The 22,589-nt window shown below is 61.1% G+C and overlaps 1 protein-coding gene across 1 annotated transcript in view; it reads right to left on the reverse strand.

Annotated features, from left to right (window-relative positions):
- HMCN2 (hemicentin 2) overlaps positions 1-22,589 on the reverse strand; it is a 134,817-nt gene that overhangs the window by 72,337 nt on the left and 39,891 nt on the right. The window contains exons 16-24 of the mRNA XM_053919687.1: positions 17,022-17,210; positions 16,295-16,390; positions 15,941-16,068; positions 14,274-14,418; positions 12,132-12,244; positions 11,849-12,008; positions 10,244-10,409; positions 2,361-2,488; positions 537-791 (exon numbers count right to left, since the gene is read on the reverse strand). Of these exons, the coding sequence (XP_053775662.1) occupies positions 537-791; positions 2,361-2,488; positions 10,244-10,409; positions 11,849-12,008; positions 12,132-12,244; positions 14,274-14,418; positions 15,941-16,068; positions 16,295-16,390; positions 17,022-17,210 (1,380 nt within the window). The remainder of the gene's footprint in view (positions 1-536; positions 792-2,360; positions 2,489-10,243; positions 10,410-11,848; positions 12,009-12,131; positions 12,245-14,273; positions 14,419-15,940; positions 16,069-16,294; positions 16,391-17,021; positions 17,211-22,589) is intronic.

The raw sequence follows: 22,589 nt of genomic DNA on the forward strand, positions 1-22,589 counted from the left end.
GGGCTGGCTGGCCCCCTGGTGGCCATGCAGGGCCCCGAGGGCTTGAGGGGCTGAGCTCGGGCTGTCACCCACTCCGGCAAGCATCGCCCTGCCCTGCCCCGCCCCACCCCTCCAGCTGCACTTTGCTAGTTTGTTTTAACTTCATAACAGTGGAAATGGTCCAGACCTTTGTATGCACCAGGCGCTTGCACACCTTCTCCTGCTGACCTTGCATATTATCGAACCCACTTTACAGGCGAGAAAACTGAGGTCAGAGTGCGCATGACTGGTCTGCGGTCGTCCAGCTGGTAAGTGGGGGAGGTGGGCTGGGGCGCACGCCCTGCTCTTCGGTCACCTTCCCACAGAGCCTTCTGTCTACCCCAGAGGACACAGTACCCACAGGGCTGACAAAGGCCGCCCGACACCTCGGGGGATGTGGGATGGAAGGAGGGCAGGGGCCAAGCAGGCCCAGGGCCCCAAGAGCAGACAGGCCCCTCAGAAGCCCAGGCTGCAGCTGGGAAGGTGGGAGTGGTGAGTTCCGGGGCTCAGGGACTCACCCAGCACCTTGAGCTCCAGCTCCCAGGAGGCCACCCCAGCACCATTGGAGGCCTCACAGCGGTACATGCCGGCGTCAGAGGTTCGGATGGCTGCAAAATGGACGGAGCCCTCGGGCCCCCTGCCCCGCAGCGTCACCCCGTCCTTGGACCAGGTCAGCCTGGGCGGTGGGGTGCCCTCAGCCACGCAGTTCAAGTCCAGCGCTTCCTCTGCCAGGGCCTTCAGGATCCGAGGGCCCGGCTGCACCTGCGGGGGTACTGACAGGGTGACGGAGAGGGGCTTAAGGAGGGGCCCTGGGTGAGGGGGTCCCAGAGGGCTCATCCCCGCCCAGGGAGGCTGGTGGTGGTGGTTCCTGTCTCCTGAGTGTTTTCAAGTGGCAGCCCTGCCCTCCTTCTATTCGGTCCTTCACGGGGGCAGGTCGGGCCACACCCACTTGTAGGGGAGGACATGAGACTCTCAAAGGTTCTGCGACTTGGCCAGAGTCACCCACTCCCTCGGCCAGAGCGGCTCCAACCCTTGGTCTGTGAGACCTGGAGCCCAGGCAGCCTCCTGGGGGTTTGGACCAGGTGGGTCCAGGAAAATTCTTGGACCCCACGGGCCGCCCTGCTCTGAGTGCTACGTGGAAGACTGGGACAAGTGTCCTGGGCCCACGGGGGAAGCTGAGGAACACCTCTTCCCAGCTTTGGAGGATTAGCCCAGAAAAAAAAATCACATGGGCCCCTGGCCCCCCGGCAGAGAGCGGCCCCTTGGCCCAGGGCACGAGGTGTGCACATCTCGTCCACGCCCCATCCAGGCCACCCCACACTCGCTGAAAACATTCACAGCTTCCACTAGGCTGAGCGCCTGGTGTCATCAATATCCCTTTTACAGAGGAGAACACAAAGGCTCAGAGAGGCCAAGCACCTGGCCCAAGGTCACACAGCTCGTGGGTGGCAGAGCCTGGCTTCAGCCCAGCCCAGTCCTGGCCATCGCCCTGCCCCGTGCCACCTCATCTCTCTCCTGGGCTGGGAAACCTCAGTGAGCCTTGGGGCCCTTCCCCCGCTGAGCCTCAGCCCACCCCCCTGTAAAGTGGGGAGTTCGAGTAGATCAGGGACCGGCTTTTTCTGTCAAGGACCAGAGAGCAAAAATTTTAGGTTCTGCAGACCCAACTCTGCCCTCCAGAGTGAAAGCAGCCGCGGACAAAAGGTAAAGGAATGTGTGTGGCCTTGTACCAATAAAATTCACACTGATGGACGCTGGAACTCGAATATCATATAATTTCCACGTGTCACAAAACATCGTCCTTTCCCCCATTTACAAACACTGACACCGTTCTCCACTGCGGGCCACGTGAAAGCAGGAGGTGGGTCGGATGTGGCCTGAGGGCCTTGGGTGGCTGACACCCCACCCCCCTCCTGATTCCTCAGGGCTCCTGGAGACAGATGACAAGCTCTCTGCCTCTTAGGTGGAGCGACTCCACCGCTGGCTTCTGTGAATGGGGCCTAGGCCACCAGATGGGCCAGGAACCAGAACCCCTTTGTGGGTCCCTCTCATAACCTCCAAGTCCCCACTACCTTAGGCCCCTGCAGGGCCCCGCCCTCTGTGTTTACCAGGCCTCTGAACAGCATCTCCAGGCCCCAACCACAGGGGAGAGGAGAGGGGGAGAGAGGAGGGAGGAAGGGAGACCTGGCTCTAGACAGACAGGAAGTGGGGATGACAGGGACAGTGCTGGGGGACCCCGGGAAGAGGTGACAGAGCTGGCAGGTCTGCCTCTGGGGGGGCACCGGGAAGGCCTGAAGGACAGGGCAGGTCGATGGGTGTGACAGGAGCCGCCAGTGGGGCCCTACCTTGCACCCGGAGGATGTAGTGTCTGGAGGCCGACCCTGCAGGGTTACTGGCTCTGCACTGGTAGAGGCCGCTGTCCCGGGCCTGGGCCTGGGCCAGACGCAGGGAGCCCGACGGGAGAAGACGATACCTGCAGGAGAATGGGGCACTGGTGAGACCCCAACCGACCCCAGGCCTCAAGACCCAACTCAAACCTGCCACCTCCCCCAGGAAGCCGGCCGGGATTAAAGCAGTGCCACCACCCACCCTTCACTCCTCCTCCTGCCCTACCTCCACTTCCCTGAGCTGCCAGGCCAAGGCTAGGTCCCACCCCAGCCAGTGGAACAGAGAGCACTGAATTTGGAGTCTGACGGCTTCAGTTCAAATCCAAACTTTGAGCCTTTCCTAGCTGTATGAGGAAAGTCCCTTCCCCCCAGCAGGGAGCCCCCATTTCCTCATCTGTAACATGGATACACTAAGAGGGACCGGGGCTGGTGAACAGATTCCCCCGCCCCCATGGGCTCAGCCCAGGCCCCGCACCTGCTGACTCCCTTCCTCTAACGCACACATGTGCCGTTCCTCGACCCTTCCCCGGGTGGGGGTGGGGGGATGAGGCTCCATTTGGAGGCCCTTCCCGTGGCTTTGGGGGGGAACCTGTCAGCCCGAGGCCCCTGTGTCTAAGTGCTAGGGCGAGCCAAACCATGGATCCAGGGTTCTGTGGTGGTCCATCCAGCCCGGTGCGGGGCCCCTGGGGGGAAGCTGGGGAGGCCCATCAGTGCCCTCCTGCATCTAGCCCACCTTGCTGAGTCACTTAGTCCCACCCCACAGGGGTCTGGGACCCCCAGCCAGGCGTGTGCAGCTGGGCTGGACCCTGGGGGCCCCTGCAGACATGATGTAACCGCCCACGTGTGCTGGCTCCTCGAAGCCCCTGCCCCCATAAACAGAGAGGGCAGCTGCGGCCACTGGCCCCAGCTGGGGTGCAGGTGGCCTGCTGGGGGGGGGATTCCGAGCGCCAAGCCCCCGCCTGTGCTCACTGGGCTACAGCCGGGGTCCACAGCCCAGCAGGCCTAGCCTCCAGGCCTGGTCCCCACTCCCCCTTCTGCTGAGCCTCAGTTTCCTCCTCTGCAAAATGGGGGTGACAGGAATCCCCATCTCCCAGGCGGCTGCAAGCCAAGTGCTGGGTGTGCGCTCCTTGGACAAGTCACTCGTGCTGGCAGTTCACGCTCTGTGTGGCCGTGGGTCACTCACTTTGCCCCGTGGCCCATCTGTAAAGTGGGGGAGTAACCCCTTGTCCAGCCACCCCATCCCCCGGTGTGTCTGGCGCAGCCAGCAGGGGCAAGTTCTCCGAGGTCAGTTGTAAGGGATGCACTGGGCAGTGGTCTCCAGGGCCCTGGCAGTGGACCGGGCCGCCTAAGGCTCTGGTGCTTGCTGTGCGGGACTGGGCCAGCACGAAACCTCTCTGGGCCCTGGTGGTCTCCTGGGGAACGCAGAGGCAGCAGTGGGGCTCACGCCCCTCAGAGGGCTGTCCAGACGGCTGAATGACCTCACTCACAGCCCAGCGCCTGGAACAGGGCAGTGCTCAACCGAGGTCAGCTGTTACCACGGCGACAACAGAGCATCCATAAACAACACGCGGTGCGGTTTTGTCCGGTCTAACACACACACACGGCATCGTGGGTGCGCGAGTGGGTCTCCTTAATTCATCTCCACTGCTTACAGTGTCCCCTCGTGTGACCGCACCACCACTGATTTTCTCGTCTCTGTTCGTTGGGCATTTAAACTTTTATATTTTTTCTTTCCTTCTTTCCACCCCTCCTTCATTCTCATCTTTCTTCCTGTCACCGCCAGAGCTCTCTGCACAGAGCTGCGTGGCTCATGCCCACAGGTACAGCAGCGGGACCCCCGGGTCTCAGACGGAACGCCATCGACTCTTGCAGGGAGAGGCCTCACCACTAGGATTGCAGGGTGGGGCCCTCATCAGAACCTCCTGTCCCTGTGTGAACACACATACCCCTGGCCCCGCCCACAGACTGATGGGGGGCAGGAACTGGGGTTTTGCCGAGGCCCCAGGTGGCTCTGAGACAGGTGGTCGGGGGACCACCCCTGGGGAACACGGCCCAGGGACATAGGGAAGGTCCCCACCCTGAGAAGCAGCACGGAGTAGATGGGAGCAGGGCTAGCACAGTAAGGGGCCCCAGTGTGAACCACCCTCCTGCTCTTACAGGCTGACCTTGGGCCAAGGGCTGCATCTCCCTGAGCCTGGTGTCCTCTTCAGGAGTCACAGGAGATGGCGAGTACTGAGTGACATGACACACGCAAAGCCTAAGGTGCCTGGGACACAGTACCTGCTGGATAAACTCACGGCTGTGGGTAAGAAGCCCCGCCCATAGTGCCTGGGCCCTCGGCTCCAGTCTCCAGTGAGCCAGGCAGCCCTGAGCAGGTCCAACGTGGAGGAGAAAGGCTGCAAGTTCCCGTGTTTGTCCCAGGGACAGGTGAGCACCTTCCCTGCGTGGCTCCACTCCCTCGACATGGCACTTCTCCTTATTTTTTAAGTTGAAAGAATAGCATTGACATCCCCCCAAACAAGGGCCAAATCCGCTAGTGGCTGGAGCGCACACAGTCTCGCTCGGGGCAGGGACGCAGCTCGCCTAGCAAACCTCAGCTGGCAAAGCAGGGACGCATGGATCCTGGAAAGAGGTCTGGGCTGCGAAACAGAGCTCTGGATCTGCGGCCCACTGTCTGCTACAGCCATGCTGTGCAGCTCAGAACCCCATCACTTCGTATTCAGAAAGGCAGCTCCAGACTCCTTCATCTCAGAGGTTGCCCTCTGCAACTTTGAAAACCACAGAACCCCTTGCTTCCTCCCTCACCAAGCCTTTGAAGGGACAGGAACCACCTGTTCACCTGGATACTGCCTGCTCAAACCTCAGTACTTAGACATCACCTCCTCCAGGAAGGCTGCCATGATGCCCCATGGCTGGTAGGTGCAGCCTATGAACTCCCACAGCTGCCTGCATTTTCCCCCATCACAACTGGCTTGTAACCCAGCTCCCCCTCCACTTTCCCAGAAGCTCTGGCAGGTGTGGGGGCTGCAGCCCAGGGGTGGAGCCAGGGGCCAGGGGCCAGGGAGAAGTGGGGAGCACACTGCTGCTGGGTGCGTGTGGCGTGTGGGTGCGAAATGCTCCTGTCCTCAGATCGCCCCAGGCAGCTGCACCTAGTGCCTCTGGCTGTATTCCATGTCATTTGCCCCACTGTCCCCGTTCCCAAAGGACCCACTGTCAACCTCACCCCCAGGGCACAGAGCTTAAAGGAGGAGGATTGGTAGTTGTGGACGCACAGCTGTCCCCACAGTTACCCAGCCCGCCAGAGACACCCACCCCATGCCCATGTCTGCTGGGGCCGGGGTGGCGTCTGAGCCTGCGCTGGGCAAGGGCCCACCCACCCACATCAGCTGACAGGGACCTGTACCCACCCACAGCCACCCTGACCGTCCCCTCCTTTCTAGGGCCTCACCTGCACCACAGACCCTTGTGAGGAAGCCCCACGTGGAAAAGTCAGGCTGGAGAATTCAGGCAGCGGAGCCCGATAGCCACTGAATGATAATACAGGAGAATGAGGGAGAAGGTGCCATCCCCGTGAGCTCGTGAAACGTGCACTGAGCCATGTCAACTGCGGTGGCTGTCAGCTGGGGGGTGTGGGGAGGCAGGGCGTGCCCTGTGTGCCGCCTACCACAGGACACCCTCCACGCACGTTCTGGCCCAGAGCTCCCAACAGCCATGCCCACACGGCACACAAGTCCCGCGGGTGTCGCCGCATTTGCAGAGGCTTCGAGGCCACCCAGCTGGTCGGGGCAGGCCTGGGACTCGCCCTGTGCTCTGCCACACTCTGCCAACCACTGTGGTGACCTAAATGGTCTGCTCGGAAGCTTAATTCACTGCAGAGCTTTCCAGAAAGAGAGCCACCGGCCGTAGGCTGACAAGACCAAGACCTCAGAGCCACCAGGCCGGCAAGCAGCGAGGAGCTGTGAGGACCCACCAAGGTGAAGACCCCCGAGGGGCCCCTGGGCTGTCCCTGCCATGTGATGAGCAGGCAGCTTTCTTCCTGGGCCACGAGAACCCCGGCTGCAGCCCCACCACTGTGCCCTGGGATAACTGGGCCAGAGAGGGGTTGGGGTGCTGACTGCCCACTCGTCACCAGCTGTCCCCTCCCCTCCCCCCCCCATGTAGTTGGATTTGGCCCCCGTGGTGGACCCTGGCCGGCTGCCGCCGGGAGCCTGAGCCGGGCCAGGAGTGCTAGCAGCTGTCCCAGCTACACATCAGAGCCACAAACAAACAGTGTTGCCTAGAAACACCGCCGCGCCCCAGCCTTCCCAGTGGGATCATGGACCCAGGCTGCGAGGCGCTCTCTGGCCACCATCGCCTGTCCGGCCCTTTCACTCCTCAGATGGGAAGACTGAGGCTCAGAGAGGGGCAGGGCCTTGCTCAGGTTCACTCTGTGCGCGGGGGCGAGACTGGGAGGGGACCCCAGGTCTTTGACCCTGACCTCTCATGGCCTCTCTCTGCGATGTGGGTCCTGCACAGTCCTGGGCATGCGAGTAGCTCGAGAAACCCTGCTGCCTTCAGTTGTGAATTCACAGCTCACACAGGCTTTCCATGAATAGCTGTTCCAGAGGGTCAGGAGGACTCTGTGACCATTCCCACCCTTGACTCAGCCGTCTGCTACGGGACTGTCCCCCAGGGACATGACCCGGAGATAAAGAGAAGCATCTGTGCAGAGACGCTCCAACAGCCCCGTTTATCGCCTCCGAAAACTGGCCCCAGCGCTCCTGCCTCCAGAGCAGCCGCTTAGCAACAGCGAGAGACAAACGCCCTGGAATGTTATGCTGTCCTTTAAATGAAAAGCCGGAATGAATCAAGGAAACGGGTCAAGGCAGGGAAGTGTCCGTGAGGCGTGCAGAACAGAAGACACGCTGAGTTTAGTTCCACAGAAGCGTTTACACGAAAAAGCTGCAGAGGGCCGTGCGCACCGCTGGGGCTGGACGGCGTCATGGCCGCTCAAACCCCATGGGGCCTTCTTTCTTATTAGGACTTTCCGACCTGGGGGCCACGGATCCCTGAGCACTCGGAGGGTTCTCTAGACCCTCCAGAGACAGCAGTGGCCCGCCTGGTGTAGGCCCACGCACCCGCTATGTGTAGGTCCGTGGGTATCCATGTGCGTGTGTGTGCAAGTCTGTGCGTATCCGTGTGCATGCCCGGGTGTGTCTGTGCATGTGTGAGCGTGTGGCAGGCCCAGCCCCGGGAGTGGAAGGCCAGGACCTCAGCTCTCCCCTACCCCACGGGCTTCTGTTTCACCCTCAGCACACCAGGCATGATGCGCTCACCACACCCACCTCCAGCCGGCTGGCAGCCGAGGGCCAGCCCTGCCCGCAGGGACATGGAGGACGCCTCAGAGGTTCGGCGACATCCTGGTTCTAAGCCTGATTACACCGCAGACTTGGTGGGGACAGCAGGAAGGGGCCTCCACAGGTGAGGGGGCAGCTCAACCAGGTGGGGGGAGCACGGCCCAGCAGAGGAGGAAAGAAGGGTGAGCAGCTGGCACCTCCCATCGAGCAGGGGGTGTGCTGGAGCTCCACCCCCCCCCCGCCCCTACTCCCCAGAGCAAGTTCGCCAGCTTCCAGAATGCAGCTCCGCTCTGCAGCAGAGGAGCCTTGGGACTGCCTCGGGAAGGAGAAGGAGAGGGAAGATGACCCACCCCCACCCCCACACCTGTGCTGCTCCCCCACGGCGTGTGTTTTCCAGGGGGTTCCTACTCTCCGTTTTCGGGGCGAATGGCCCAGAGGCCACAGGGAGCTGCGTCAGTGAGAAGGCTGTGCTGGGCCCATGTGGGGAAGCTGCCCAACAGCCGCTGGACACTCCACATAGATGGGATGGGGAGGCACAGGAACCAGGGGCCCAGAGCCTGTGAAGGGCGCTTATATGTGGTTTAAATGCAACCCAAAGTCGGCAACATTACCCACAGTCGCCAGCAACCGGGAAGCCAAATGCCCCTCCGCTGGTGAGTGGATCGGCAAAGGCGGTCTGTCACACGGTGGAGTGTATCACCCAGCCGCAGAAATGCAGCAGAGTTCCGACACCACTACGACGCGGGCGAACCTAAAACCCACGATGCCAAGTGAACAGAGCCACGCACAGTGTGATCCCATTTACATGAAACGTCCAGAAGAGAGAAATCCAAAGACAGAAAGCAGACTGGTGGTCGCCAGGGGCTGGGCTTGGCTCAGGGGGGGCCGGAATGGGAAGAGGCTGCTGATTAACACGGGACTTACAGCGGCGGGGGGTGAGGGGGGAGCTGGAAGTGATCTGAAATCGACCCTGGTGATGAACGCACAATCCGAACATAGTGAGAACTTAGAGTTATAACAGCACGTGAATCTTAAGAAAGCGGACGAGAATGAACTAGGGTAACAGATGGGTTCGTGTTTAAAAGCTGCAAATGATGCTTCAGTTCGTGAACAGCAGCAGCCAGATGTGGTCCAGGGGAGCGATTTACGGCGCACCGAGGCTCGCAAATCCATCATCGTGCTGCACGAACACCATTTACACAGTGTCCACGTTGCAGATGGAGACCTGAGACCACACAACTGCGACGGACCCAGCTGGGCTCGGGGGTCCTCAGCCCAGCTCCGCCCCCAGGCCGCTTTCCCTCCTCATTTAGATACACCCCAGAATCTGGTAAGTCTCAGGAGAAAGCCGGAAGCCAGCGAGAAGTGCAGAGGACAGGGGAGAAGGAACAGAGCGAAATTCAAGGATTGCAAAAGCGGCACTCACAAATTTATGGCTCCCTGCGGACCTGTCCCCATGATCACAACAAGAAGGGGTGAACAAAGAGGAACTGAACAATGAGGAACTGTGGTCCCCCATTTCTGCAAGAGTCCTAACCAAATAAGCACCTGGACACCAGCCCCCAGCCAGCCCCAGCTGAGGGCCCAGGCTTTCTGGGGACAGACATGGGCTCCTCTGGCTCCTGCTCCCACTCCGTGCAGGACACCGAGCTGCAGGGATACCCACAAGGTCTGAGGAGGGGGCGCTGTAGACCCAGGTGGGCCACGGGCCCCAGCTCTACTCAGAGGCGCAGGCGCCAAGGACTGGAAGGGCTCACCAAACAGATGTTCTCGGATGCAGAAACCACGTGTGGGTGTCGGGGAGTGGGGGCTGCACAGAACTCCCCAGTCTGGAACTTCTCAAAGGCCACGCCAGCGCTGATGTCACCGGCCAGAGCTGCAGCCGTCCTCCCCCACCCCCACAGGTCAAGGGCCCCCAGAGCTTTGAGGCTGTCTTGTCTGGAACCACCCCCACCCCCTGTCTGGGGGGGTGCGGCCTGGCTTTGAAGGACACCCAAGCCAGCCACATCCCACTCCCAGGACATGTGACAGTTTGGGAGAAGCTGAGTCAGAAAGCGTGGCCGCCAGACACGTGGGCTGGGGAGCCTGCGAGGATGGAGCCCACATCACGGCCAGGATGCTGACCCAGCCACGGTGCTGCTCTTTGCAGCTGGGGGACCGTGAGCGGCTCCCCCAGCTGTCTGAGCCTCAGTTCAGCTCAGGCGACATGGGCTGCCATGCAGGTAGCGGGAGCCCATGTGCAGCGCCCAGCAGCAGGGCGGGAAATGCCAGGGATCATTATGCCCAAGGGTCTCACCCTGGGCATCTTTGGACCCTCTAGAGGTTCGAGCAGAGGCTTCAGGGGACCCAAGGACAAAGGCACTGTGTGCAGAGGTGAATGCACACCCCCTGGGAGCACCCACAGGGTCTTCACACCCCCTGGGTCACTGGCCACCTGAGGCCTGTTTTCCCCTAAACCCCAAGCTCTTCTCTTTCCTCAGGCTGAGGCCATGCATTTGGGGTTACCTGTCCATGATGGCTGGCACAGGGCGGAAGTCCTTGGTCCAGGTGACCAATGGGGGTGGGGAGCCTTGGGCCTCACAGTCCAAGGTCACCTCATCACCAGCCTTGGTTGTGACTCTCAGGGGCTTGTCTGTATCATGTGAGAAATTGGTGTGGATCCTGGGCTTGGCTGTTGGTGGAAACAGGTAGAAACTATGAGCAGGTCAGGGAGCCACAGGACGGGGCCCCGAGGGGACCAGGACAGCTCCCCCAGGAAGCCGAGGTGGTACTGCCACCCGGGGCTGCGGAGGTGAGGCAGCTCTGTCGTGATGGGAGGGTGCCAGTTCTGGGGTGGGCTCGGATCCGCTGGATTCCCCAGCACCCCCGTGCTGTGGCGGCGCTGACATGGCTGCTCCTGTCCCCACCTCTACGCCCCTCTGGCTTCTCCCTGGGGACATTGGGGCAAGGTCTCTCCTCTTCCTCTTCTCTATACCCTGTCCCCTGTGATCACCCACTCAGTCCAGGGGACACCCAGTCTCCCTCTGACCTTCCCCAACTCCATCGGGGGAGGGGGCGGGTGGGGGGCTGTACTAATCTGTGCCCACCACCGTGCTCTCCTGTCAAGCAGGAGGCTCCTGGTGGCAGAGACTACCCGAACCCCTCCTTCCCTAGGCCCCCCGCATTTCCAGCCAGGCGCTCCTACAGCAAAGGCCCCCAGGGCATCCGAGCATCAGCAACTAAGCAAGCCAGCCAGCTGGGGACAGTGGGACCCGCGGGCCGCACATGGGTCCCTGCACGTCCTGCATCAGAAGGGTACGAGAGCAGGGAACCCGGGTGCGTGTGGCGGGAGGCGGGCTTATGTCTGCTCACTCGTCTACACAGCACTGAGTGCCCAGCTCTGGGGTGACCGCTGGACACAGCAGCGAGAGTGGGTCCCACCTGTCCTCGGCACAGAGGGCCTGCAGGGAACCCTGGTGCCCAATAGCTCACACGCAATTATTTATTTCATCAGAGTTGTGACAGACATCAGGAAGGGGACGTTCCACCCTCCACAGCAAGGTCGTTGGACCCTGCCTGGGACCAGGGAGAGCTGGCATCTGACAGATGGGAGATGCCGGCTGGGCCCAGAGGCGGGGGAAGGGCATTCTGAACAGCAGTAACTGCATGTGCCAAGGCCCTGAGGCCGTGGCCTCAAGAAAGGCTGAAAGGAAATCAGAGGGTCTGGAACACAAAGAATCAGGGGGAGGGGCTGGTGAGGGGCCTGCCAAGGTGGAGGTGGCGGGGGGCCGGGGGCCGGTGTAGGGGGGGTGGTGTCCAGCCCGTTGGTGCGATGCCCCCCCCCCCCGCCCCCCGCCGCCGCAGCCACCTGGCAGTTGCACGTGGCTGAGACCAGGAAAGACAGAGACCACGTGACTTCACTTACATGTGAGCGGGAAATGCTCTCAGAGCACGTCCACTCGACCGGGGACAGCGCTCTGAGCTTTGTCCCATGTGTCCTTCACATGGGAACAATTTAGAGGCAGGGTTGACCAGGGTACAGGGAGGTGCAGGTAAGGTCAGAGGGTCCAGGCCCCTGCGGCCACCCCTGCCAAGCCCCCACCCCCCAGGACCAGGACAGCCAGCACTCACTGTTGACAGAAAGCCGCATCTCCTGGCTAGAGAAGCCCACAGTGTTGGTGGCGGTGCAGACATAGGCCCCCGCGTCCTGGGTGGATGGCCGGGCGATGACTAAGGTGCCATCCTTGCTCACGTTGTAGTGGGGACCGCCGGAGGTGAAGGCATTGCTCTCCTGTGGCACAGTCACAGGTGACATGGGCAGAGCCCACACCCCAGGGCAATGTGGCATCACGCCCTCCCCACCAGGCGCTGGGCCTGCCCCTCCTTACCCTTGGTGTTGACAAGCTCCACCTACCTTGGTCCAGGTGATGGCGGGGGTGGGAACCCCGGAGGCCACACAAGGAAGAGAAGCTGGAACCCCTTCATTGGTGACGTGGTGGGTGGCGGGGGACTGGATTCTAGGTGGCACTTTAAAAAAAAAAAAACAGCTTCGTAAACCAAAGTTCATAGTGACATTATTCACAACGGCAAAAAGGTGGAAACAATTTAAATGTCCATCCACGGATGATGGACAGACATCACGTGGTGTGTACACAGGGAACGGTGTTCGGCCTTAACAGGGAGCGACACGTGGTGCCGCCGCGTGGATGGGCCCTGAAAGCCACGACGCCAAGTGCGGTAAGCCAGCACAGAAGGACACACGCTGCATGACCGCATCTGTGAGCGGTGCCTGCAACTGGCACATCCAGAGACAGCGAGCGGCATGCTGGCCCGGGGCAGGGGAAGGACGGGAGGCAGGGTTTCATGGGCTCAGAGCGTAGTTTGGGAAAGTCAGAAAGTTCTGGAGACGGACAGAGAGGATGGTTATGCAACCATGTGAAGGCCCTTAATGCCACTGGATTGTGCCCTTAAAAGTAGTTAAAATGGTAAACTCTCTGTTCTGAATATTGCACCACAAGTGAAAAAAAACCACATTTCAACGGTAGAGGACAAAGCGCAGAGCAGAGCACCCCCAGTTGCCACCGTTCAAGTTCAGAGGGCAGCCTGGCCTGGGCCCCTGCCCTGCCCTCCCTGTGCCCTGGGACTCGGGAAAAACCACTCCATCCTTTGGTGCCCCTATTCCTTGATCAGCAAAAAAAGCTACATGACCCTGATCTGTTGCCCACTCACGGGGGATGGCCAGATGAAAAATGGCAGGAAATAGTCACAGCACAGGTCCACTTGGAAACAAGAGCCACATCCCTTCAGGGCACCACCCAGCGTCGTGGGCACACAGACGGACCTCTGAGGGGCGTGGAGAGCCGGGAGGGAAGCCAGAACAGCGGAGGGGTTCACGCCGCCCCGCAGAAGAGGCTGGGCCATCACACTGGGCCCTCGGGGTGACATGCTCTGCACGGGCAGCGTGGTTTGCTGACCTGTGACCCGAGCAGTCACTCCCCTCTTGGAGCCTCAGCTTCCCGAACTCCAGAACGGGCGCCTTTCAAAGCCCACGTCCTGGAGCCATTAGGAAAACGAAGTGAGGTCTCCATGGGGCCTGCGCCCAGCGCCGGACCGCCACTGGGGTCGTGGGGAGACGAGACCCCGGGCTCTACACCCAGCCTCCTCCTGCACTTCGGTTTTCCCCTCAAAGATCGGGAAGAGTGTGTAATTTCTGCTTCTCCCTTGGGGGTTTTATGAAACAAAAGTTTTTTAAAACAGGGCATTAACATACTTGGTAAAGGACGAAATATAATCAAACTTCCTTTAAACTCCTCATCTTCCGTTAAAAAGAACAGTGGGACCTGGGAGGAGGGGTGCTGTGAGTGGGAGAGTAACTGGGCGAAACACAAGAAAAGCCCTAAAAATGGGCAATCCCCGTGACTGGAAACTCAGTTCCACAGAAAAGGGTTTCTCCTAAGGCAGGCTCGGTCACGTGGGCGAAGGTGGGGGCCCCGGGCCTCTATCCCCAGATGTCCCTGCGAGGGGACAGGTTAGATACGCGCGGCTCGTCCAAGCAGGGTGCACCGTCTTAAACCGGTGCTTCTGGGAGTTTACTGACGGACACCGGTCACAGGACACAGCGGACACAGCGCAATGGGAAACTCGGGCTGCAGAGCAGGAGCAGGACACGGCGGCCCCCGCCTGGCTTTAAAATATGTACGTGCGTGTGTTCGCACGGAATTTATAGACCGATGGATGGAAACGTAGATGCATATACAACTGGTATAGAAATACATAATTTACATTACACACAATTTATTATATATGAGGGGGTGTGTGCAAGCTCACAGGTGTATACAGTATGGAGATACACACCAACAGGTAACATTATTCTGGTTCTTCTTAGCTGTTAGCATTACAGGAGTATTTTTTATTCACCTGTCCAATCTCTAAATTTCCTACAGTGATTACAACTTGTGCAAGTTTCTCTTCAAACAAAGGTATTCAAGATCAAGTCCCCACACACACCTTCCCCAATCCTGGCCCTACCCCACGGCCTTGGGGCCTCGGGACTCACCGTGGATGACCAGCTCCACATCCCTGTGCTGGGAGCCGACCGTGTTGGCGACCACGCAGCTGTACTTCCCTGCGTCCTCCTGCAGCGCCCGGTCGAGGTGGAGGCTGCCATCAGCTCGGACGGAATGCCGGCTGCCAGACGGGAGCTGGGGAGGGTGAGGAAGTGCCAGCTAAGAGAGAGGCCTCAGAGACGCCCAGCCAGCAGGGTGCAGGCTGGACTGGGAGAAGGTGGGGGAGCTAGTGGGGGATGGGGGTGAGGCCATGACTGCCCAGCTCCCACCCCTTCCCTAAGGCTCCTCACCTCCACAGACCCTCACAGCTAGGTGGGCCTGACCCCCAGCATGCCCCCACCCCACTCGCCATGCCAACTGGACAGAGCAAGACGCCTGACCCCTGCCGGGTCGGAGGAGCCTCTCCTGGGAGCGCAGGGCTGGGGCCTCCTGAGGAGCAGCTGGAGCCCCGAGGCACCACCACCCCGAGGCCCCGGGGAGAGAAGAGAGGCTCACAGAGCAGAGGTGTGGGTCCCCACTTCAGATGGGGTCCCGGTGACAGAAGCAGGGAGAGCGACTCCTGGTGGCCACCCAGGGCCCCACAAGCACCAGGGTGTCAGGGGACACTGGTCCAGAATGGGCCTGGGGCGACCTCCAGAAAGCCAGACCAGGCCGGGCCCCTGCTGTGGCCTCCCCGTCCCTGTCCCCGTCCTGTGAGCCTGGCTGCACACTCTGCTCCTGGACATTTCGGCACCAGGCCCCTTGGGGCCGAGCGAGCTGGAGGACCTTTCTGCTCTTAGTGCACAGCAGCTGCACTGGCGAGGGCCCCGAGTGTCCGCTGAGCGCCAACAGGCCTGTCCCGGCACTGGTGAGGCCCAGGGCCACTCCTTCCCATGTGCCCACAACTCAGGAAGGGCGCTCACCACCCAGCCCCACTCCCACGCACAGCCTCCCTTGGGTCACATCTAACTGCACGGGCTGACTGTGAGTTGCTGTCACAGCCAGTTCCCGCAACGCCTGCACACTGCACAGCCCCACGGCTGGGACCACGGCGCCCGGACCTGGCAGCAGGGACAGAGAGACGGCCACAGGGTCGCTGCCTCCCTAGGTGTCTCTAGTGCTTTGAAGTAAAATGGGGGTGAGGGCACCTCTTTCTGGACTCCAGGGCACAAGGACTCCCGGCATGTCTGCGGACAGGGCAGAAGGATCAAGAGGAAGGGGGCAAAGGGGTGGACAGGAGAGGGGAAGAGAAGAAAGCAGAGGGAAGCAAGTCCATGTGCAGGGACAAAGCAGCTGCCGTGTGCAGGCGCTGCGCTAGGTAGCTGGGCACAAGTTACAGAGCCCAGGTCAGAGCTGAGCCCTGGAGCCACAATGGGGTGACCGGCACACAGCATCCGCGCCCCCAGCTCCCAGACCTCACCAATAACAGGAGGCCAGATCCTCCTGCTGAGCTCCAGGGTGGGGGCTGCCACACCAGCCTTGGCCAGACCTGAGAGGGTGGCGATGTGCTCAGCACATTATCAGAGAAGGTTCTCAAAAGAGGCAGGAAACAGAGGGAGGAAGGAAGAGGATATTCCAAAACAGGGGCACAGCAGAGTGGAGCCAAGGTACGAATGGGACACTCCCCTCTGTCGCCCAGCAGCACCGCCCGCTGCACCGGGAGGAGCCTGGCACTCACCGGCCGACCGCCCTTGAGCCAGCGCCTCTCTGGGAAGGGCCTTCCGGCCAGGATGATGCAGGGCAGGGACACGGGCTGCCTCTCCAGCACCCGGACGGTGGAGGCGCTGCTGGCGATCTGGGGGGCGGCTGTGGGGAGAGGACACAGTGTTGGTGGCTCTAGATTCCTGTGGGTGGGGACAGAGGCTCTCCCATCCCCTCCCCAGGGGCCCGCCCAGGAAGCAGGCCTGCAGGTGCTCCTCTAGGAATACCTGGCCCTGGACACATCTGTCCCAAAGGATGGGTGGCCGTGGGGGTGCCCTCCGGGGTGTCCCCACCTCCCACTTCCCCTGCCCCTCTAGATCCCCCAACAAACCGTGTCCAGTCACCACCAGCCGGGTCTCCGCCTGGACCTTCCCAAAAACATTCTGAGCTTCACAGACGTATGGGGCCTGGTCTTCAGGGACCACACCTGAGGGGCAGGGAAGAGGCAGGCCTGACTGCTGGGGACACGCCCCGGCTCCAGCCGCCACAGGCTCTGCGCCCCGGCGCAGAGGGAGCCCTCGGCACAGCCAGGCCCTGCAGAGGTTAGGCAGAGAGGGTTAGGGGTGGCAGAGAGGAGGGCGATGGGGCACAGAGCCGGGCTGCGGGAGGGCAGAAGGCCTCAGCTTGCTCATCTGCAGAATGGGGACAATGCATCAATACCCGGCCATGTGACTGAGGGTGGTCAGCAAGATGACGTGAACATGGTGCCCGGCGTCCAGCCTGGCACACAGTAAACTAGCTCTAGCAGGAGTGGTGAGGACGATGGCTAAGACCTATGACATGTGTCAGGGACTGTGCTAGGGTTGCACATGTGTCACTCACACCATGGGTGGCCTGTCATCAAACCCAAGCAGTATACCGCCCGGCCATCATCACTGCTACGACCACTCAGCATAGTGCGATGACTTGACCAGAGTCACCCGGCTGAACGTCACCCTGCGTCACCCATGATCAGTGCTGGGGCTCAGGGTCCAGCCCCGGCCACCCAGACTGGGGGTGCAGGGTGTCAGAAGCCATCCTGTCCCCACTGCCCTCCCACCCCTGCCCCAATCTCTTACTTTCAAAGAACAGCACTCCTGAGTCTGGCTGCCTGGTCCTGCTGCCCCGCCCGGGCTCCAGCAGCCGGCCATCTGCCCGGCGCCAGGTGACCATCGGGGGCGGGCGGCCTGTGGCGCGACAGGCCAGGAGGGCGCTCCTGCCCAGCTCCACAGTGACATCCCGGGGCAGCTCCATCAGCTGGGGCGCATCTGCAAGAAGGTGACCAGTCATGGCAGCTGGACCCACCCAGCCCCAGGGGACTGTCCCCGATCACTGGGAGGTCCTTCCTACTTCCAGCCTGACCCTTGTGAACCTGGGGCTGACTCATACCCAAAGCTCCAAGGCCAACCTGAACTTGGGGGGACCCACCCCTGGAGAGCTCTCAGGAGCGGGAAGCTGCCAACCCACCTTATAGACCTGTGCGGGGACTCAGGGGCAACTCTCTGGCTCCTGGCAGCGACACCTCCTGGGAAGCCCACCCCTGAGGGGCTGCAGGGGCCTCTGAGACCCCATCATCGCCCCATCTTGGGCCACAGGACACTTGCTTTAACAGGTGTCCTGGGCTTGAGCAACCACTTCCAGGGTCCCTTCTGTGTATGCCACCCCAAAGGGCCAACTTTGAGGGGTGTGCAGCAGCCATCTTTAATCTCTTCTCTAAGTCTTTGTTTGCTGTGGTTTTTGCAGCGAGCGTGCAAAATGCCACCACAAAAATCAAAACACGCTTCGTAGGAACAGCATGACCGTGCGGTTTCTGATCCAAATGGTAACACTTGAGAGTGAAGGGCAGTGTGAGTGATTCTCCGGGACAACATTTCTGAACGAGGCTTCCCTGCTCGCCGGAGTTATGATACATTCGAACACACGCACGAGTATTTTCCCTTATTTTCGCTCCACACATCCCCCAATCCCACGCCCCTGCCCAAGCTAACTGCTGCTAATAGACTGCAGTGCTCCTTCCAAATGTTTTCCCCGAGCGCAGTCTTATTTTTATAGTCGGGGAGGAAAGACGAGTTATTTCCCAGAACAGACTCTCACGTCCTTTCGGCCCCTGGCAGGCCAAGAGCAGGTCCAACTCCAGGCGGGTCCAGGCCCTGTCCCCTGCTATCTCTGGACGCTGGCCTCAGGCCCCTATCCCCAGACCTGGGGCCAGGAAGGTCCCCCAGGCTTTTGGTAACGCTTCACATCCAGCACCATGGAAAACCCTGCACCTCTTCGTTCTTTCCATCTCTTTCCAGAATCCTCCCCTGCCCCTCCAAACCGTGACATCAAATTTCCCTCCTGGCCTCAGGGGTGAGGGATGTTCCAGGGAGACGTAAACACAGCTAGGAAAATTACAACAATGAGGAAGACGGTCTTGGACCAGACTCCGGACGCCACCCGCGCGCCTGTCTCATCGGGCCCGGTGGCCCAGCGCAGAATCCCAGAAAGCCACCGCCCCAGGCTTGCCTCAGGGGGTGTCGCTGGTCCTGCAGGGCCCTGGCCCCAGGGGAACAGCTATGCCATCCCTTCTACCCTGGGCAGAGCTGAGGTTCAACCCTAGGGACAGTACCCCCAAAGCTTGCCTTCTCTACTCCGCCCGGCCGGTCTCCAGGGCCCAGCTCAAGCCTCCTTCTCCCCAGCAGGCCTCCCTTCTGAGATCCCGCCTTAGACCCCACTCAGCCTGGCTTTGTCTCCCGAATCTGGGCTCCTGCGAGGCCCTCTCGTCCTCATTCTCCTCCCAGGCCTGAACTTCCCTCCGAGAAGGGACAGACCCTTACAGTAACAAGCAAATAAGAGGTACAAAGGGTAGCATTTCGAATGCCTACTGAGTGACATGCATGGGAACAGAGCTTTCAGGACTATGATTTCATGAATGGTGCCAACAAACTCAGGAAGTGGTATCACCACAGCCCCCAACAAACAGACTCAGACATAGAGGGACAGAGGGGTTAAAGAACCCGCCCAAGGGCACAGCCTGAAGCCAGTGGCAGAACTGGGATCAAGGCCCAGGTCCGGCTGCCGCTGCAGCCCAGGCTCTCGACACCGTGCCACTGTGTCCCCCTGTGCACTTGGGACAGCGTGCCACTCCCCAGCCAGGGCCACACCCCACTCTTGCGTCCTCTCTCAGGGCGAATCCCAAATGCCGCCAGATCCCAGGCTCAGACCCTGCCCGGGAAACTGTGACTCACCCTCCTCTGTGGCCGTCCCCCACAATTCTCTGGAGCCCCCAAATAGGCGGGACCCCACAACCCTCATATGCCAGAGCTGAAGGTCTTCCGGTCCCCTTGTGGGCCAGAGGAGGGGGTTACATGGGGCATCAGGGGCTGGACGCCCACCCAGTGTTCTTCCCGGGGCCTTTTACGCGAGGCCCAGCCACTTCGGCTTTCAGGCTTGGAGCCCCTCCTCAAGTCTCCCCGGTGCAACCCTCAGTAACCCAGGGAGGGACAGTGAGCTGACTCCTCTGCCATCTGCCCTTTCGTGTTGGCCTTGGGAAGGTTTCCGGGGCAAGAGCCAGGCAGGCCCAGGTCTCTCCAGCTGAGGCTGCAGCCACCTGTCTGTGAGGAGGTGGCTCTGTGTGGGGAACCCGGAGACCCACGAAGAGAGAACGGCCCCAGTGAAGGATGTCGGCCACCAGCCTGGGAGGGGCGCCGGACACGAGGGTCTGGCCACCTCAAGGGCTGCCCTGGACCTCCTGCGGGGCCTCCCAGGGCTCCCTCTGCCTCCCCCCCTCTCACCCCCTCATCTTCAGAGGAGTGGAGGGTGCTAGTAACTGGACCTAGCTGGTGGGGCCACTCCCCCTCCCAGGAAGGCTCCGTGGATTCTAACGGCTGCTGAGAAGTGGCCACGACAGAAGTGCTGGCTTCCATTTCTCCTGCTCAGTCCTCAGCACCGGGGACACCGGCCTGCAGGCCCTCAGCCTGGGCAGGGCGCCCGCACTGCCTCAGCCCCACTGGGTACTCCTGGGCGAACCCCTTCACCACTCAGGGCCTCGGTTTCCCCATCTGTACAGAGGGACCTCTACTGTTACCCTGGTTCCCGTAGCTGAAAGTTCCAGGCCACTTTCTCATCGTCCGACACCCTGCAGCCCCCAGTCCCCTCTGCCACCTCCCGCCCCGGGTTCTGTGGCACAGAGGCCTGGGGCAGAGCTGGTGGGACGGAGAGAGCCCATCGGCCTTGACTCGACTGGCCAGCAGCAGGGAGGGGTCTCCGGGCCAAAGACGGTACAGATGGGCAAAGTGGACCCCAGAAGAGGCTGGGACTAAGAAGCAGGGACTGAAATGAGACAGCAGAGAGGGACGGGCACACGTCCATCTAGACAGAAGCCCCCAAGGCAAAGACGACGCATTTCAGGACAGTTCTTTAATAGAAAGGGCCCTGGATGTGGGGAGGGGTGGCCGCCATGCAGCCCGGCCACGGGCCGGGGCACAAGTCAGTGTGCCCCACCGCCTCGGCAGGCCCTTGTCAGCCGGCCCGTCTGCTGCAAGTGTGCTGAGCGTCCCCCGTGCAAGCCCCAAACCAGACACAACCTCCCAGGGGCCCTATGCGCAGGCTCTGTTCCAGTCGTGCCCACTTCACAGCCGAGGACGGGGAGGCTCAGGGAGGTAAATCATTTACCTCCCAAAGAAGCCAAAGCAGCAGCGGGACCTGGACACGGATCCAGGACTCGACGGCCAAATGCCAGGTCCAGAGCCGATGCAAAAGCCCCTTGCAGGCTGGTCCACAACACAGTGATTCGCTGTCCTGCAGGGGGAGGCTGCCCTCCTTGAGGTGTCCCCAAATGCCACCAGGAAGACAGTTTCCAGTTCAGCAGCAGGAAGTGGGCCCGGGGCCCACCCACTCTTGGCTGGGAGGGCTCTACCAGCCTGGCCACAAAGGCTGGACCACAGCTGCCACCCAGATGGGCAGGAAATTCAATTTCCCACCACTGCCGCCAGGCCAGCTTGCCCGACACACAGGTGCCGGGCCACTGTCCACCCTCCCCTGGCCTAAAAGCCAGAGGCCACAGTGGCCCAGCACCCCCAGAAGCCCGGTGCCCCCAGCAGCCTGCCTTTAGGATGCCAGCTGCCTCCTCCCTCTGACGTTGGGAGATGGTCCCCAAGGGCAATGGCTGGCAGGCGAATGACAGGGCCAGGCAGCACGTCAGCCTCGGCCCCAAAGAAACAAGGCCTTGCTGAAAAGAAAGCAGACACAGAGCAACAAGGGGGCTGCCTGTTGGGAATGCCAAGGGCAGCCCACCCTGGAGCACCCTCTCCACTCCCCCAGATCCTACTGACTGATAACTAGGACTGTGGCGCCCGCCGAGTTCCGGGCCATTCTCACTGCTCACTCACAGGACACCTGAGACATCGTGCAGATGAGGAGCCCACGGCTCAGAGTGGGAAGCAGCGTCGGAGCTCTCCCTGCTGGTGTGCATTAGGGTCAGGTGCTGGGGCTAAAGGCTGGCACCCTGGGTTCAGCTCTCAGCTGTGCCACTTGCCAGCTGTGTGACCATGATCAAGTTACTTAACCTCTCTGTGCCTCATTTTCCCCATCTATAAAGGGGATAACGGTAGCCTTCACCCTAAAGGGGTGAGAGGATTACATGTTGGTACATGAACCCTGCTCAGAGCTGGCCCTGGCACAAGGCAAATTCATAGAAGTTTCAACTTATACCTTTATTATTATAACCAGGTACTAAGCCCATGTCTTTCCATACCCACCCTGCTCCACCCGAGAGCCCAGCTGTGTGGGGAAAGTCTGAGCACACAGCCTTCCTCCTTGAAACCTCCTGCTGCCACCCCGGGACAAAGCCTAGGCTCTGGCCAGCTCCCGAGGCCAGGCCAGGAGTGACCCGCGGCAGGTAGCAACTGCCTCACAGCCCCTCCCCTCTCCCCACCCTCTCTATGCCGCCTCACTCCCTGCCTCCTGTCACAGGGGGGATCTGCACACACCGCTCCCTTGGCCAGGAATGCTATTCCACAGCTCGTCACCCGACTGACTACTCTGGGCTCAGCTGGGACATCACCTCCTCCAAGAAGCCTTCCCAAGTCCCCGGAGTTGGGGTGGCCCCCTTCCCACAGACTCCAAGGATGCCACTTCCAAACCCTCAGTGCTCCATGTATTCTCAAAGACCCACTGGCAACACAAAGGCAGATGCTGTTGTGTCCCCAACACAGAGCCTGGTCACCCAGCGACCATGTGTTGGAGGAATGAATGATGGAACAAATGAATGAAGGCTAAGGGCCCCCCAAACCTAGGAGGATCCCTGAGATGGCACGGTCACCCCCAGGGCCAGACCCTCCCACTGGGCCTGCTCCACCCAGGGCTCTATCCTCTCCGGAGTGCCGTGCCCAGCCCGGCCCACCTAGCCCTGGCCCAGCCCGGCCCCCAGTCCGGAAAAGCACATTCTCGATTCTCTGCACGTCCCCGGATCTCCCAGCACCTGTCTGTCCTACTGCGGCTGCAGCAAACCCTCGGAGCCCAATCCGCCCCGCTCAGCGTGCCAAGGAACGGTGCCCACAACCTCTGAGCAGTTCCCGGTGCCTGGGCCCAGGCCTGGGACTCCACATCACGGCGCTCACTGCCAAGGCCATGCACCGGCCACGGAAGACTCCAGACTCCCTGCCTGT

This window comes from Desmodus rotundus, chromosome 1 (assembly GCF_022682495.2).
Source record: "Desmodus rotundus isolate HL8 chromosome 1, HLdesRot8A.1, whole genome shotgun sequence".
Taxonomy (NCBI): domain Eukaryota; kingdom Metazoa; phylum Chordata; class Mammalia; order Chiroptera; family Phyllostomidae; genus Desmodus; species Desmodus rotundus.